At 41.1% G+C, this 17,409-nt stretch overlaps 1 protein-coding gene across 3 annotated transcripts in view; it reads left to right on the plus strand.

Moving 5' to 3' along the window:
- NOL4 (nucleolar protein 4) overlaps positions 1–16,238 on the plus strand; it is a 207,446-nt gene extending 191,208 nt beyond the window's left edge. For all 3 annotated transcript variants that reach the window (XM_009285619.1, XM_009285620.1, XM_009285621.1), the window contains 2 exons: positions 5,402–5,582; positions 16,045–16,238. In XM_009285619.1, coding sequence (XP_009283894.1) covers positions 5,402–5,582; positions 16,045–16,238 — 375 coding nt within the window. The remainder of the gene's footprint in view (positions 1–5,401; positions 5,583–16,044) is intronic.
- Positions 16,239–17,409: the final 1,171 nt, after the last annotated feature.

The following is a 17,409-nucleotide window of genomic DNA, read 5'->3' on the forward strand; positions in this document are numbered from 1 at the left end:
CTCAAGAGCTTTACATATTAGGTAGTGCTAGCTTAAGGTTGCCTTTGTTGACAGAATCTCACCATCTGAAAAGCAGTGATAAAAGTCCTATCTAACAGGAGTATTGTGAGGATTAATTTGGTATGCTTTGAAAATTGCTGCATGGTTTTATCATGTGTTTCTATTTATTTTACTCTTGATTCAAAAATCATAGAAACAAATTGGTGGGTTCCAAATGGGAAAAATATATGAAACATTATCTCCTTTCTTCTAAAGCCATACTACAAGCTATTGAGGCTAAAAAAAAATTAAAGCACATGAAAGCATGTTTTGTTTTTTCATGTGAATGAATTTTTTTTTCCTTTGCTGAAAAAATGGAAGACCATATGCAAATATTGGGTTCCTGGCTTGCCTATCTGTTTGAAGACTAATCTGCATTTGAGTTTTCCTAACCTCAAAGTGGTATTCTAAGAGAAGTGTTTACTGACAAGAAGAACAAGCAATACACATTTTTTCAGTTTAACATATTAAAAAAGAAAGTATCATGAAAGATGAGGCAAAAATGTGTTTGCCTTTTTGTGTCTTTTCTAATTGAGTGGGAAGAAATCACCTTGACATAGGGGCAGTTAAAAGCTGGCATTCTCAGAGTTGTTGTCAGTCTGGTAGACACTGCATTTCATGAAAGCAGTAGTTAAGTGCATGTCGCCATCTTTGCCATTTTTGGAACATTACCATTTATATTCTTGTTGCAGAAGTTTTTTTAGCTTTATGGTCAACTAGCATTGTCCATGTGAGTTGGTCTGCATACACACTCCCTTTTGGGATTTACATTTACCTGTTAGCAATAGCTATTGCTAACAGTGGAGCCAAGGCAATAGCTCTTCTCTCTCTTAATGGGAATACACAGAATTTCTGACACTTGTGTATGTATGGGATCAAAACTCAATGTAGCACAGATTTGCCAGGGCTTTTTATTTTAACAAGCTATTACTTTTTTGTATTATTTTGGTGGTGGTGAAGGAGATGGGGAGCAGAAAGGAGCAATGGCATTGTTAGAGTTGCTTCCAAGAAGGACAGACTTTTTCAAAAGAAATGTGTATGCTGTGCCTCCACTGGCAGGGGGAGCAGGAGGCTGGGACGCTGCTGGTGAGCCTCCCTCTTTGTACCACAGTCATGACAATCTGCACTAGCATCTGTGTTGCTGTGGATGGTATTTTCTTTTAAACTATTCATTAGCTGCTCAGAATACCAGTCAGAGCGGAGCAGGGTTTCTTCAATATACAGGTTATGCAATAGTTAATGAAATCTTTTCTTAGTATGTACTGTCCTTAGAGGGTTACTTAATTGCTTCCATGATTAAAAATAAAATAAAATAAATTGCTTCTGCTCTTTTAAGGAAAAAACTGTGTTCTAGGACAGACCTGGACATAAAACTGAGACATAGATATCTCTGATATATACCAAGTTGAGGATCACAGTATGTACTTCATGCTTCCACTTTTTCAAGTGAACAGATAACTTTGTATTTTAGCATGCTTTTGTACCTAAAAGGTATTTTTGCATTTCTGTGATTGCCATCATTTTCCAGATGATATGCTCAAGACTTAAATTACTTCTCCTCCAAAATAAATTCGGAAGAGAAATATTGTTAGAAGGATGACTTATTTCCATTGCTATATACAAAATGGAGATGGTATAAGTCCTATTCTAGATGGACAAATGTTTTATCTGCATCTTGTTCATACTTCTTATTAAAGGTAAATTATAAATAGTTTAAAAATGGTTAGATAATACTTCACAGGTTTTATAAATTTATTATGAATTACAACAGCATATGTTCCAGGTAGTTAGGCCAAACAAATTAATAAATGGTTAGTTAACTGTTACTGATTATTATGAAATTAAAATATTTTTAAATAACATCTTCAATAAATTACTAAGCCTTTCCAATGTAAACATAATATAGGGGGAAACAAGAAGTGCTGAACGACTAACGCAGAATATTAAAAAAATCCCAGTTCTCAAACAGCACTATCCGTGTTTAATTTCTACATTAATTTAAAAGCAAAGGCAGTTAAGATAAAAAGAAAGAAGAGAATAAATCTGTGCAGAAGAAATCTCAGGTATGCAAAAGTGAATATGATATTCATGTTCTCTCTTCCCAAGAAAAAGAAAGCCTGGCTTCTTTATCCTTGGTGTGGCTGCAAGGAAAAAGGAGACAGTTCTGCCTTTTGAAGTATGAACCATTTCTGAAAAATGCTTAAATCTCAGGGGAATGTATGAGAGGTAACACCTAACCCCCTGGGACCAGGATAATGGTTGGTAATCCTACCAGTAGAGCTGACACCTGAGCCTGCTCAGAAAACACTCGCCAAAAATCGTGCCCTGCTTCTGCATTTAGTCATCCTGAAGCACTGATCTAAGCACTTAGATGAGGCCTAGATTTCAGGTCTGAAATGTATGGCAATGTATCATTTAGGTACAGGTGATTGGTCTGCTCTCTAAATATATATGTAATATTTAGAGGAAGCCACCTTTTGTATAGTGGCTGAGAGATTAGAGCTCGTACACAGAACCAGGAGTCCTGGGCTCAGCATCCTCCTCAACCCCCTTCACCCCTCCGAGGAGTGCCTTCCCCACCAGGACGCCTGGGCTCCACCTCAAGCCCCAGCCTATGGCACGCCACGGTGTTGCACAGGGCTGTGATTAGTTCGATACAAAGATCCCCCTTCAGCAGCACAGCCCCAGCCTTGGGTTCCCGACCTCAGAGCAGCTTGTGAGTTTTGTGTTAGGGCGTAGCTGGAAGGGAGCGGGGCTGGAAGCCTCCCAGGGCAGCACTTCTCTGAAAGGGAACTGAGTCATGCTCCCTTTTTTTTTGCTATCTCTGTAGCCCTATGAATTGTGCATTTCTTTCCACACAGTGGCACAGCTTCAGCTACGACACCCACTGCAGTTTTGCTTTGAGCCTGGTTGCTAGGAGATGGCAGCTCTGAGTTCAGGTCCCCTCCTCACCACAGCTAGAAAAGACCTTGCATCCCAAATTTTCCACCTCTTCACCGTGTATTGCAACAAGGAGCCACAACTCGGGTCTCCCACTTCTTGGCCATGTGCTCTAACACGTGGGCTGGTATGCACCAAGGTGCACCAAGCGCCCTTGCTGTGCCCTCCGGCCAGGCTGTGCTTGCTGTGCTCTGCTAGAAGCTCAGTGCATCAGCTCTGCAAGAAACTCACTGTTAGGTTTTCAGTGCACTGACTAGCGGGGCTCTGGAGGACGTGTAAATTCAGGGACAGCAAATTTGTGGGTTCCAGTCAGGACAAGGAGACAAGCCCTGAGATACTCTGCTCAGCTATAGGAGTTAGTCCCCTTTGCACTGCATCCCTTGAACACAGTCCAGTCCTTGATAAATTTGCAGAAGATCCCTTACTGGTCTTTGTGAGAATAAAATGAGACTCTGAGTGAGTCTATGGCAGGAAGTATCATCTAGTTTTAAACATAAGGATACAGAACATCTCAGCCTTGAGAGCGTTAAAGATTTGGATGATAAATTAAGCTTTGTTGCCAAAATAGAACTTTACTGTATAGCTTATAAATATTTTCTCAGAGAAAATAATACATTTGCTCTTATAAGAGACAGCAATGACCTTTGGAGGTAAAAAGTAAATTATATTAAAGTTGAATTCCTGGCAAAAATACATTGCAATTTTGGCCCTTTGTTTAAGCCTATTATTACTTAAGAAAATGCATAGGAGACTGGTTTGGCCAACTCTCTTAAAAATGCAAAGCTTTGCGTCAGCTCATATTAGTGCCCAAGAGGCCCCATTCTGATTGTTTATGGAATTAATTATCTGATGGTTCAGTGTTCTGTATTAAATATTAAAATTTCTGTTAATAATATATATACCTTCTCCTGAATCATCTCAGTTGTGCCCAAGTCTCTTTCACCAATAAGTATCTACAAGACAGGGATATCTTCATCTCAGAAAAGTTGGTAGTGTCTTATTTGGGAGGTGGAACCGACGATTGTTCCTAAGGCAGACAGGAAGGCTGCTTTAGAACCCTTTTTGCTTCAACACAGAGACTGGACACTGTTTGAACTATTTGATCCCTCTGTGCTGGTATATACATTCTTATTTTTAAGTAAACACTGTAAAAAAGGTTTGAGATATTTTATAGCATTCTGAATAAGTTCGGTATGTTTAGCAACTATAAAAGGGTTGTGCAGGAGAGAGGCATCAAATGGACAAAATCTTACACAAAGGGGAGATAATTCTAACATCATTTTTCAGTTAACTACTCTGAAAAGGTCTGCAAACATTCTCACCTCTATTTTTTAAATACTGATCTTCCATTTTATTTGAAATCACTGAAATATGATTTAATCAGATAAGAGTGTAAAATCAGGCCCGTAAAAAAAGTCTACAAGTTAAAAAAACAAAAAGAAGTTCAAATACATTTGCAGACTAGATCAGAAATTCTGGCACTCAGGTCCCTGTGGTGGGCTGAGCAGTCACACACTGATAGTTTTCCTTGTTTCTAACTACTAAAAAGCATTAAATCTTCTTTTAATGCTTTTCTTTTTTTCACCTCTGTCGTTACTAAAGTTGCCACAGGGGCATTCTGTGATCATGAGTGGAGGTGAGGTGATCTAAGCAGTAGCCATGGTAAGTGCAGATGGGGAAAAATACACTTTCACCTGAAACATGATCTCCTTTAGGGGAAAGTTGGAGGGCCATTGTGCTAAATCTTGTTCAATATTATGCAAGCATCTAAGAGGCAAACAGGGAGCATTGAGGGGAACTCATGGTGTACAGTCACTGCTCATACACAGATTACAAGTGCTTTCAAGTCACGTTTGTAGAGGCATCCTTACTACTTAGCCCTTGTGTGGATGGACACTTACTCAGCCCTCTGCAAACATAGGAAATGTTGTTTTATTCCGTTCCTCTATTCCTTCTGTCATTTCTGAGGCTGATACATCAAAAGAAGTAGTTGGTGCATTCTGTATTGGTTTGTCTTATCAAGAAAGATATGATTCTCTGGCTTGGAAGAGTCATTCCTGTACTCAGAAAGTAATGTCTTTTTTCTGTCCTTTCCCACACTGTTTCTGGACGGAGTTGGGTTTTACAGGCGACTGTGAGCTCTTCAGGGTGAGAGGATGCGTCTTCTCCTTGAGAAACAGTATGGTTGGCTTGTGGAGCACAAATAAACAAATATTCTCAGATTTGTAGGAAACCTGTATTCTTGCTTATTTCCATTGTTTCTTTTCAGCTGATATTTGGTCAATCAGAAACACATCTGTGCTAGTATAACATGTATTATACTTTTCTAAAAGCAATAGATGTGGAGATTTAACAATGGAAAAGACCCTCTTGTGCAAGGTAAAATGTAACGATAATTCAAAACCTTTCCTTGTTTTTGCAGGATGAGGCTGCTCCAGCTGACAAACAGTACAAACAGGAGCCAGCCCAGGTCACTTACTCAACATCAGCTGTTTCCAGCACACAGGAGGTGTTGTACATCAATGGAAATGGGACCTACAGTTACCATAGTTACAGAGGGCTCGGAGGTGGGCTGCTAAATCTCAACGATGCTTCTAGCAGTGGTGAGTTTCCTTACAAAATGTGCCTGTGTGTATATGTGCTCATGTGTACTTTTCCCCCTGCTGTACAGAAAGCTAGTCCAAGGGGTTCAATATCCATAGGCTATTATCAGATAATGAGCAGGTACACAATCCCGCAAACAGCTACTGCTGAGCAAAATACTTGCTCACTGCATGCTAGTCTCCTTTCAGTTTCAAGGGACTAATTCACAATAGGGCGAGACTGAACCTGAAGTCTCTAACAAAGCTGAGTGAAAAAATGCTGGGTTAGATCTTCAGTTGATTTGCATGACTTTATGAGGACCTACCCTGTCATTGTTGTCCTCTCCTATACTGATCACAAAATGAGGCCATTAGTATCTTTGGGGCTGGAGTTTGAAAACACTGAACTCCATATATTATAACAGAAATGAATTGACCTAGATTTCTCAAATGGTCTCTCTAGCTACTTTAATTTACTGCAGATAAGGATCTGGCATAACAAGTGTTAAATGAGAAATCAGCACATCAATCTATATTCTAAACTAAAAATGATGCAGGTCATTACGTGTCACCATAAGGTTGTATGCCCCTCTGAAAAAGACAGTGGTGTCATTTGTTTAGACAACATTCCTTTCTTCTTACATTAGCAAGCATCTGTAACAAACAAATGTAAGTTAATTGTATTATTTGTTTTAAATAGTCCCCCATATTGACTTACTGCAAATTCAGAGCAAAGGAAATGGTTTGCCCATGCTGATAACAAGGGTGTTGTCTGTCTGTCAGAGAAAAGTGATTACTCTGGAAGACTGAGGGTCTCCTGCCTCCAAGAATGGTATTTAAAAAATGTTTCAGAGGATGGAGAAATCCCTGGGTTTTTGTCCTGGCTGATCCCTCTCTGGCTGAGGAGAGTGCTGCTTCAGGTACATGGGCTGACTTAGGCAGGGTGGTAATTGTTCAGCTACAGCCTTTATATTCAACATGCTAAGCAATTTTCAAAATGCTATCAGGGCTGCAGCCTGCAAGCAGTTATTGGTATGTGGTGTCCTGGTGACCTTCATTCATGTCTGCTTCCTCACCCCCCACCCCCAAAATCCTCAAAGGTCTGTGAATGATTTGCATTTTTGCTTTAAAAAGATAATATTTTAGTTGTCAAAAGTCTTTGAGTTAAGGAGAGTGAATGATGATGACAATTGTTTCCATATGCATGAAAAACACATCTGAAGTACTGAATATGATCTCTGATCAAATATTTTCATAAGAGTAAGACAGGCCGTGGAAATCTGGTTTCTTGGGAAAATGCACAAGAACTTTAAAATTGTCTTTTACTTTGTGGTCAGAGAAGATCCGAGCCAGTTCCCACTGAAAACAGTTGACATTTGCTCTTTCACCCAACTAAGAGTAGGATTAAACTCCCCATGTGTTATTTGTCAGAAGAAGCTATCAGAACTGTCCTGTTTTACATAATCTTAAACTGTGAGGAATCACAACTGTTTTGTGTACTTGTTCTTCCCTTCAAACATCTTGTAATACGATATATTTTCATAACTCCCATTTTTCAGTGAATTGTGGGATTTAGGTAAAAGTATTCTATGTCACTTCAACATGCAATTTTAAAAAATGAGGTACAAATTCAACATCAAAAATTAGTGTTGCTTTCTAATTAGAAGCAACATTTTCTTTGTACCTTTAACGTAGAGGACTCCAGTGTTTTTTCACAATTAAAGCTCAAGATGGGTTTTGCAAGACAAACAGTGATTATCCAGGAACTGGCAGATGCTGCACAGCTAACGCAGCTAGGGAACTGTGCAGTGCACTGCATTTCCCTGTGTAGCATCGCTGGGGTGAAGGGACCAGTGGATGCTTACGGTTTGCATACTGACATATGCTCAAACATTCTTCTTCCTTGCCTTTCCCTACTTGCACTGGAAAATTTTGTCTGTATGTCCTCTTACTTTGGAAGACTGGTAAACCACTGCACCTCTCCCAGATGGTTGTGCAGAGCTGGAGCGTTGTGCAAAGGTGTCCGTCTTCTGCACAGGGATCCTACAGGATCCAAAGCACGTAAGCTCCGTGAACCGAAAGTCTGTGTGCCAGCACTTGGGAACCAGTTGTTGATGCTAACAGTCTGGCTGGCTGCTGATTTGTGACCCACCTGCCACTTCGGGAAGATCATTAGGCAAGTTGTGGAAAGGCAACTCCATCAATTTCTTAGTTTCATTGACACAAAAGCAATCAGTAGCCAACCTAATTATCTCTTGGCTATTGAAAGTAAAGTGCTCTGGCTCCATTAGCTGGTTTCCCTGCAGGAGAAATGGGAGGACTTGGAGGCCAGTTCTTTGGGCTCTGTCAATCCTCTCTGATATGTCCATGGATATTTGCTTTTTCATTTGTAGACTACGAGGAGTGGATGGAGTTGCAGTTGAGAGGGGAAACCATTGCCCTCCTGACAGACCTCACAGGACAGTTGTTTGCAATCATTATTCTGTTTCAAGGACTCTTGTTCCAAACATATGCAAGGCTGTTACAATGGTTAATGAGTTCCCTCTCTGGAGAATAGGATATTTGCTTGCAAATTGTTTTCAGGACCTAAGAAGTAATTTAAGAATGCATTTCCTTTTCGATTTAGTAACCCATCATATGTTCTTGTCACATTTACAAATGTTCTCCTAGTGTAAAAATAAATATACACCTCAGTCAGGATGTGTGTATAAACAAATACAGTCTGGTTTTGTGTATCTGCTAAAACAGAAAAAAGGAGAAGTTGCAAAAGCTAGCTAAAACTCACTGCTTGAATACCTATTTCTGGACTTTTCCCCACAGTAATATCATGACTGTCCAATTAGCTTTCCTATCTAGTAGTCCAACTGATGTGTGTATTTTGTATGCTGTGACTCATTTAATTTGATTATTTTCTCCCCTGTAAAGTTCAGCCCTACTCTGATCCCATCTTACAGACTTAGCTATCTGCTCGCCCAACTGTTTGGTGGCTCTGGCTCAAGGACCTCTCTGTGCCTGCTGTTGCAGTGCTTCCATCCTCAGCCTGTCCTTCCACATGGCTAATTACAGAACCATAATTAGCTCCTTACACAACTGTATGGGGCAAGCCTTCATGCAACTGCTCAATATGAGCAAGCAGAACACAACAGCTTGTACAGTGACCCCTCCTTTATTGTGGGCAGGAAAAAAGCACAGCAGGAAAAGGCTTGGGCTTACAGCACCAAGGTCTCTTTTTCCCCTGCTTTTAAACCCTTTAGGCCAAGCCAGCTCAGCTGGAAAGCTTCACCCCATCACCAAGCAGTCTGTGGGTTGACAGAGCCTCTGTCAGCCTGTACGTGGGCTGGGGAGAAGCCTTTGGGCATGTTGTCCTTGATTCTTGTAGATGTTAAAGGAGAGCTGCTCTTTGAGAAGAGTGGATTTCCACAGCTCTCTTTTTTAAGGCTAACGCAGTTCCTGCTACCAAACTAAATGGAGAACCTCCAAGGTGGGTATGTGGTAGCCCAGTGGGTGTAAACAAAATTTTCTTGCCAGCTCCTAGCGAGCCGCAAAGACTTCAGCTGGCCCCGCTCCATCACACCTGGATCGACCTTGGAGGGACGCCCAGCTTGGGGGCAGGAGGGTGAGGACAGGAGACAGGCTGCTCTGTTGGGAGCAAAATCTCTTGCTGCCGCCAGAAGCTGTTGAAGTCCCTGCATGCTGCCTGAGCCTCTCCTGACAGAGCGGGATCGCCTCGTCTCCTCACGTGTTTTTGTCCAGTGGGTCGCCATCCGCCCTCTCCGGATGATTGTCAGCTGTCAGCCCTCTCTGAAGCCAGGGCGGGCTTGTCGGAGCCTTGCTCTCTACAACCACTTCGTTTCCTGAAGTCCATTTTTCCTAAGAGGTGTGGAGAGTGTTTCTGCTGCCATTGCTGGGTTTTCTGGAGGTGATTTGGGGCTGTTTCTTCTGCATCGTTGCCTGGTTTCTAGGCAGAAATGTCAGTCTTTTCCCTTTGTGTGTGTAAAAAGAGAGGGTGTTTCAGACTCGATGGCAGACTGGCCATGCAGGACATGCCCTCGTGTCATGGTAAGACAAAGCAGCTGTTGTGTCTCCGTTTCTCTACACAGATCTGCAGCCTACCTCCACCACAGCCGCAACTCAGCACTGCATCCCAGGCACCACAAACGTCCAGTCCCCTTCCAGCTCAGGTAAGTCCTCCTGCTGAATCCGAGTATGTTCACACCACAAGCAAACCCTGAGCCCTGGCAGGCTTCTCTTCCAGCCTCCTCTCCCACAGGCAGGCCTGCAGACCATGACCAATGGCCCCATGGTCCGGCCGGTAGCTGCCAGACTTCCACCACACCGCTCACCTCTCCCTGCTGCTCCCTTCTAGAGGACCAGAAGGGCTGCACTCTCCCAGCCATTCCCCACTTTAGCCAGGCCTCTTACCCACCTGCAAATCAGTCCTTCTGCCTCCTGGTCCTTCAGGCGGTGCAGCCCTGCTGAAGATGACGGGGTAGCTGGGGGAAGCTCCGGGAGCTGATGCTGCTGAGCCCCAGTGATCAGGATGGCCGTGCTGCTCTGGGGCAGGGAAAGGAGCACCGAGCACTCTTGTCCACTTTTGCATGTGAAAGTAGGGAGGGTGCCTCATTTCCGCACCCTCAAATTTGGTGAAGTTGTAACCTTCTGTAAAATCTTGGTATTTGCATGATCAGTAGAGGCTTTTTGGCAATAAACTAGGAAAAAAAAAAGTCCAGCTGAGAATATCCAGTATGTAGCTAATTCTTAAAGTGCTGACTGGGTTACCTGCAGCATGGCTGGCCATGAGGTAGGGGTTGAATGGGATTTTTGCTGTGGTTGCTATCTCCAGCTCTTCTTTATACTTCTGCTCTTGCACAGTCTTCTGTGTTCTCAGTGCTACCCTGATGACATCAAAGTGGAGAGAGAGAGGAAAGACAAAACAGCTTGTCTCTAACACAGCTGGAGCCTGGGGCATGAAGAGACACAGAACAAGAGTGATAGAGTTAGGAACCTAGGAGAGTGTGTTTAGTCCCATTTAAAAAAGGCAAAATGTGGGGTTGGGAGAAGTTAAATGGTTTGACCTATGTTGTGGCAAAGGTGGGAATTTCTCGCTGGGAAATGCTGGCTGAATTCTGTATTAGGATCATCCCCAGATTCCTCTTCCCCCTTCCTCCTCCTCTTCAAATTATCGCATACATGGCATATGCAAGTATTAGTCTGCTCCCACCATAGGAATGAAGATGGAATGTCTTGGATGTATTGGGCAATATCCTACTGTTCTACCTTTGCACAAAGCTCAGGAGACAGCCATTAAGGCAAGACAGGTGTATGCCACATAATTAATCTCCTACGGTAGATAGGAAGCATTACTGGAGGACCTCACATAATCATTTCATCACAAACCAGTGTCTTTGCCGATTGTTGAAAATGCATGATGTTCAGTGGCTATAGGCATTTCTGTGTTTTCACATCTCTTTCCTCAGGCAACACAGCAGTTTTTTCTGCTATCTGAACTAGCTGAATGTATGTTTTCCAGAGGGAAGGCTGTAGAAGGGAGAAAGAAGCTTAAAAGGTCCAATTCATTAGCCCCTGTTTTCTTGATCTGAGATCTCCTGGCACTTGAAACAATAGTTTTAGGCACATCCGCTCTCTGTTTGAAGGCGGGAGGAAAAGAAACACTGACAGATGCATAATATCACAATAAAACATTCTTGCAATAATAAATACATCTGATTTGGAAAAAGTAGCATACTTTGATAGTTGTTTCTGTTTAGTTTTATTGGAGTATATGAGAATCTAGTACATACTTACTTCTAAAGCCATTCATGGGGAAAAAAAGAGGAGAGGAGAATAGGTGCAATAGAACAGATACACAACAGAGATTTCAAAGCATGGGCAAATGTATTTTTCTATAACTAAGTGCCACTGCTTTTTACATCTTCACTGGTGAAGAAGGTTGCTTAACTATTAATGAAAATGTAGAAGCATAGATGCTTAAGCACATACAGCTTTTTAAAATTATTTTTGTTACTCTAAATTATTATCTGTAATAGTGATAACCATTTTGAGAGTCATTGACACATTTATTATTCTTTCAGTAGTTGTTAATTATAAGATTGGTAGCTACCCAGTGACAGCATACAATTCTTTAGGGATTTTTGCTGAGACAGTTGATAGTGTCTAAGCAATCAGTAACAGCACATCTACATCTGACCCATATTTTGGAATTTGATATAAATCATGTTGCTAATGAGTAGTGCATGAGGCAATAACTAGGTCCATTTAAGTCTTGCAATTTACAGAGAAGCCATTTGTCCCACAGTGTTTTTAATGGAAGGTATTCCTAGCAGCTAATTTGATAAATGATTGTCTAGCACATGAAGAGTTCTCATATTCAGCTTGATGTGGTTCCAACAAGAACAATTTCACCTCACAGGGGAAATTAGGTCTATGTGACTGGACTGAGGTAGTAAATCAAAAATATTCCCGTGTTAAAGTGTCAATCAGGTGGCCTCGGCAAGAGGCAGAGGAACAATACTTCAGTCTTCTGAAAGAATATAAAAGAAAGGATCTGTCTCAGCAATTTGTTTGACCCACTGTTTAAGAGAATGTGCTGTTATAAAAACATGGGAGGTGACAATTTTGAGTTACAATAGTATGTACTAAGAGAAATAAATAAATAAAAATAAGTATCCTGTCTTCATCTCTGCAACATATGCTTAATCTTTGCTTGCACACACAGACATTGTGGAACCTGATAATGTTTGCAGTCAAGATTTTTAATTGTCCTGAAGTACTCCAAGAACTCCAAGAACATACATACTTCCAAGGAAGCGGTATGCTAAAATGTGCAGTATCGCCTTGGAGGAACCTGACACTGCAAAATTCATTACAAAAATATTCAGATTTCCCTCTGTATAAGGATACACTTCCTTGTTCCTGTGAAGACTGGCAGCTTAATAAATAATGTTAAGTACACTAAGGAAATAGTTCTATTTAAAGTAAGGGTAGTTATTAAAAGAAATGGTGGTGAAACTGTTCAGCTTTCTCCAGATTTAGTCATCTGTAGTGATGGCTTCTGGAGATAGAGGTACATGAAGTGTCTACCTTAACCAGCTATTTTAAGCCTTCAGAATATCTGTGATTTATTTGTCTGGTTAAAGAAATGTGGTGGATATTTATGAGTAAGATTTAGGTTCCCATGTTTCAATAGCTGATTTGCATAAAATTACACAGGAAAAATCTACACTGTGAGAATAAGATGCATTTATTCCTTATTTTCTGAACAACCAGGTATGACTGATGAAGCTACAGATAAGTTACAGCATTTTTAGCATATAGCAGGCTGGACAACAGAATCAGTAATACTGTCAGTGAGTGCCTATCATAGCTATTAAAAGCTGAGACCAGTGTAACACATCCTGGGGCTAGTCTCTGAGTGAGGTATTCTCCCAGATATAAAGCTTGGGCAGTCACAGGCAAGCTTTGGAGGTGAGGTGTAGGGGTCACATAACATTATTAAAAGAAGAACTAAAATCCTTATCCCCACATCAAGCATGGCTTGTTCTCTTTCTGTTGAGCTCTCTCCCAGCACATGCAGCTTCCCTTCCTGAAAAGGCACGGGTGTACTCACTGTCCTGAAACCATAGCCATGAACGCTTTTCTCTGTGTGTGGATTTCTTTGCTTTTTTGCTCAGGGGGCTTTGCTTTGAGGGGAAGGAGGACAGCACTGTGACTTGTTAAGTACATGGCAGGAGTTGGGGAGTGAAGTAAAATCCTATTTTCCTAGTATATAGAAATTAAAAAAAAAATCAAGTAGTTTGAAGTAGCTGGGGTAAGTTAAAATTCTTATTTCTTTTGTATACAAGAACTCTGAATACAACAGAAGTCTCCCAGATCAAGAGGAGTTCTGGGTCCTGATGATTCCTTGTGTATGCAGACTGCAGATTTGCACTTGTACAAAACGGGATTTCCAGTGCCTTCAAGGATTCAAAGATATATATTCTGAAGAGTTAAAAAACTTTCCTCATGATAGTTAATCGGGACATCTAGGAATACAGGGCCAGATCTTCAATTTGTGTAAATCACTGTGACCCTACAGACTTGTAAGGAGTTACACTGATTTACACATGCTGGACATCTGGTCTTCTCCTAGTTTTCCTTTCGAGCGGTGCTTTTACTTTGTGTCATCAGTTTTTGTAAGGAAAACCTCAGAGATGTAAGCAAGCACATTTCTATGTATTTTCTACTTATGAGTGAAATAAACTTAATATCCTATTCAATCACCTAAAAATCTGGATTACCGATGAGAAAAGCCCTTCAGTTTCATTTCAGAAAAAGACGTGCTCTGCCGCAGAAGCTCTGTTCTGCCATATATTGTGTGTGTGGTTTTGGCTGTGACATGAATAAGAGTCAAGGAATGCACATAAAAGTTACAGTAGGTTCATATGGAGCACAATGCCCTCAATATGTCAGTGGTAGCTTTTTCCCTACCGCCTCAATAAATATAGAAGTCTTTAATGGCTTCTTACAACCATTCAGTCCAGCTGGCTTTATATGATTTGTATACCCTTCTTCTCTGTGCTGGGTTAAGATTTTACTTAGAAATATCCTCTGAGCTACCTCACACTGTGATCGTTTCCCTGCAGCGTGCGGTCACACTGAAACAAATTCACTGAGCTAATTGTCCTTTTATTTATCCTTTGTACACTGGAAGTCATTTAAAAGTCAGTTCATTTATGCCGGTGTAAAACTGGATAATACAGTTGTAAGGCTAAGTGCTGTTCATGCTAGTTGCATAGTAGGAAATAAGATCTAATAGGACCCTTTCTGTTTGAGTAGTTTCTTTTCATAGTCCCAGCTCTGCTTTCATTCACTCAAGGGGAGATTTTCATTAACTTCAGTGGGTGTGGGGACATGGCAATCTCCACATTCTTTGTGGTCTCAGCCGTATCTCTGCATAAACGTAAAAGAAAGAAAAGTAAGTAAGGTTTATGACCGGATCTTCAGCTTCTGGAAATCAGTACATCTCTTTCCGTTAGCGCTTAAGATAGCGAGTGTGTTTTTGAATCTTGTGATTCTGGTGGGATTATTTAGGAGAACCTCTAGAGTATGAATTGGTGTGTTCTGTATTCTACAGTTGAATATGCTAAATTTTAAAATTATTCCAGTCTTTTTAGGAAGCAAGGTCCATCCAGTGAGCCAATGCTGAGAAAGCCTTAGCATTGACATACATTGTCCAGATGAAATTGAACAGTGACATTTTTCTCATAGGAAAGCAAGATACATTACTTTGGATAACTTGATCCCAATTTCCAGGAGAGTATTAAGATTAAGGTCAGGCTAGTCTGATCTTCTGCCTGCCAGAAGTATAGATTTGCTACGCTGTCAAAATGAATGAGCAGTATTTTTCCAGATTTGCACATAATAAACTGCTTGATAGGTATACTTGCCATCTGTATCCTTCTATGTTTAAAAAAGCCCTCGGTCCAATTCTACCTGTCCAAATTTACATTCCAGGAAGAAAAAATGTGTTGTGTTAAGTGGAAAACACAAATGTCTCATCAGAGCACCATACATCTTAGCTGATTAATAACTATGGTCAAACAACCAGGGAAATTCCACATAAAGCCGAACTTCATGATGGCAGATGGTTTTGCCGATCGCGGTAACCTGCAGACTGCCCTCAGGAGTGCTGTCTTCTGCACGCAGCATACGTGGTCTTGAGAATATTCTTTGATGAAAAGTGCTAAGCATGTTGGTATAAGCTGCCAATGCAACATGGTGAGTGCTGCAGATTCTCTTGTCGGTGTTCAGGCCTTACAAGATCCTTGCAATATATTGCCAGCTGTACGCAGCCCCCACAGATGATAGTGTACTCCTCACTGTAGCAGCCAGATTGTCACCAGCCTAATCTCATTCATGACCAGCTATTTATATAAGTGATCACATGGGGCTAGTCAAGTGAATGACCATTTATCTACGTCTGTAAGGGATTCACAATCTGTCCGCATGCTGATTGAAGCATAAAATGTGAAAATAGATATCTAGAGAACATAAGATTGATATTCTGTGATAAAAACTGCAAGTGTGCACATTGCCACAAAGGCTACGATGGCAGCTGGAGCTGGGGAAGGCCCAGGAGATTAATCTTCTGCCTGCTCACCAGCATCGGATCCCAGGGCAGTGTTGGGGTGTAAGTGGCTTACACTCTTGGGATACCCCCCAGAGGCTAATTTTCTGCTGGCAGTGGACTTGCCCCTCGTGTTACGTAAGTAGAACTTAAAGGGCGTCTGTCTTATATAAATATAAATCGCTGTGGTTCCTGTCAAGGCAACTGGTAACTGAACAGTTACTGCTTGTTTCTGCTACTTCTCACTGGCCCTCAGCTGAGAGCAGATTTTGCTACTCTGCATTTGTAGCTACAAACCTGTGAAACGTCTCTGGCAGCGGACCTGAAGCTTCTTTTCTTTTCCTTTGTTACCTGCAGGTCCGACGGATCTCAGTATGAAGAGGCAGTTAGCAACCAGCTCTGGATCCTCCAGTAGTTCAAGCTCTAGACCCCAGCTGAGTCCAACTGAAATAAATGCAGTGAGGCAGCTTGTGGCAGGGTATCGAGAATCAGCCGCGTTTTTATTGCGTTCTGCAGATGAACTGGAAAACCTTATTTTGCAGCAGAACTGAGTCACGTGACCTTCACACCGGCCTGGTCTTATCTCAGAGTTTCCACTAATGACATTTTGATTTCCCAGAGCACACACTTCAGTTACTGCACAGTCTTTTAGGAGAGTTAATTACCATAATGCCACACTGTTCTTGATCCATAAAGTGATGTGTTAAGGTGCTTCAAGTGAACTTCGACCTCTGGTATTTCCGAGGTACTTTACTGTGTCCAGCCTATTGCTTTTGTTTTAGTGTGTCAGCATAAATATCGAAAAAGTGGCTAGAAATTAACTCGTTCTAACAAGTGGAGGAAACAGAAGATGCTGTGATGGTTTAAAAAAAAAATGGTTCAAGATCCAAGTGCAATATTAGTGGAATGTGATACTGACTCATTGGACTTAAAGCTGCAGTATATGGCAAAGCGTTGCCAAATGTCCTGTTGCTACAGGGCACAATTGCAATTAAAAGGATCTTGTATTTTAAAAAAATGTAATTTTTATAAAAAACAAAACAAAAGATTTTTGTTTTCATTCAAGATTTTTCATTTTTACTTTGGTAAACTTTTTCACTGGTCCTGAAAATGTTTTGAGGAGCTATTGTAAGTCCCCCCTTCCTCTCTTGAACCCCTGACTGTGCCCTTCTCCCCAACTTCATATTCTTTCTACAACGAGTAACTCTTGATGCTGGATAATTCTTCCCCCGTGTACTGTAAATTGTCATCTATGGAATACCTTCCAAAGGAAGCATGCATTTCCTGCATTCATACCACTCTTGATTCCATTCTGTAATATATTGCAGCTTTATTAGCAATTAATAAAGAGTTGAGGGTTTTTTAAAAAAGGCATATCATTGAGAAAAAAAGAAGATAAATTGATTTCTTACGGTGAGCTCATCTAACTCCATGATCACTGCTGCTGTCCTGTACAAGTCCCTCTAGTTGTGATTGGATGTAGATGGTGAATGTTAAGAGGTTGCAAGTGACAATCTGAAAATTTGCACTCTTGTGTGTATTTATTTTATTTTCCTTAATTTAAACGAAATTCTTATGGAGGAAGGTCATTGACACTTCTGGTATGATTTGTATAATTCCCAGGCCTAGCTAAAACCTGTACAAAACTGTAAATGGATGCAGCTGCAACTATAACAAAACTCTTCTCTCCCCTCCCCCACTCTTCCCAATCCCTCTATTTCT

The sequence above is a fragment of the Aptenodytes forsteri genome, unplaced genomic scaffold (assembly GCF_000699145.1).
Source record: "Aptenodytes forsteri isolate BGI_AS27 unplaced genomic scaffold, ASM69914v1 Scaffold23, whole genome shotgun sequence".
Classification (NCBI taxonomy): Eukaryota; Metazoa; Chordata; class Aves; order Sphenisciformes; family Spheniscidae; genus Aptenodytes; species Aptenodytes forsteri.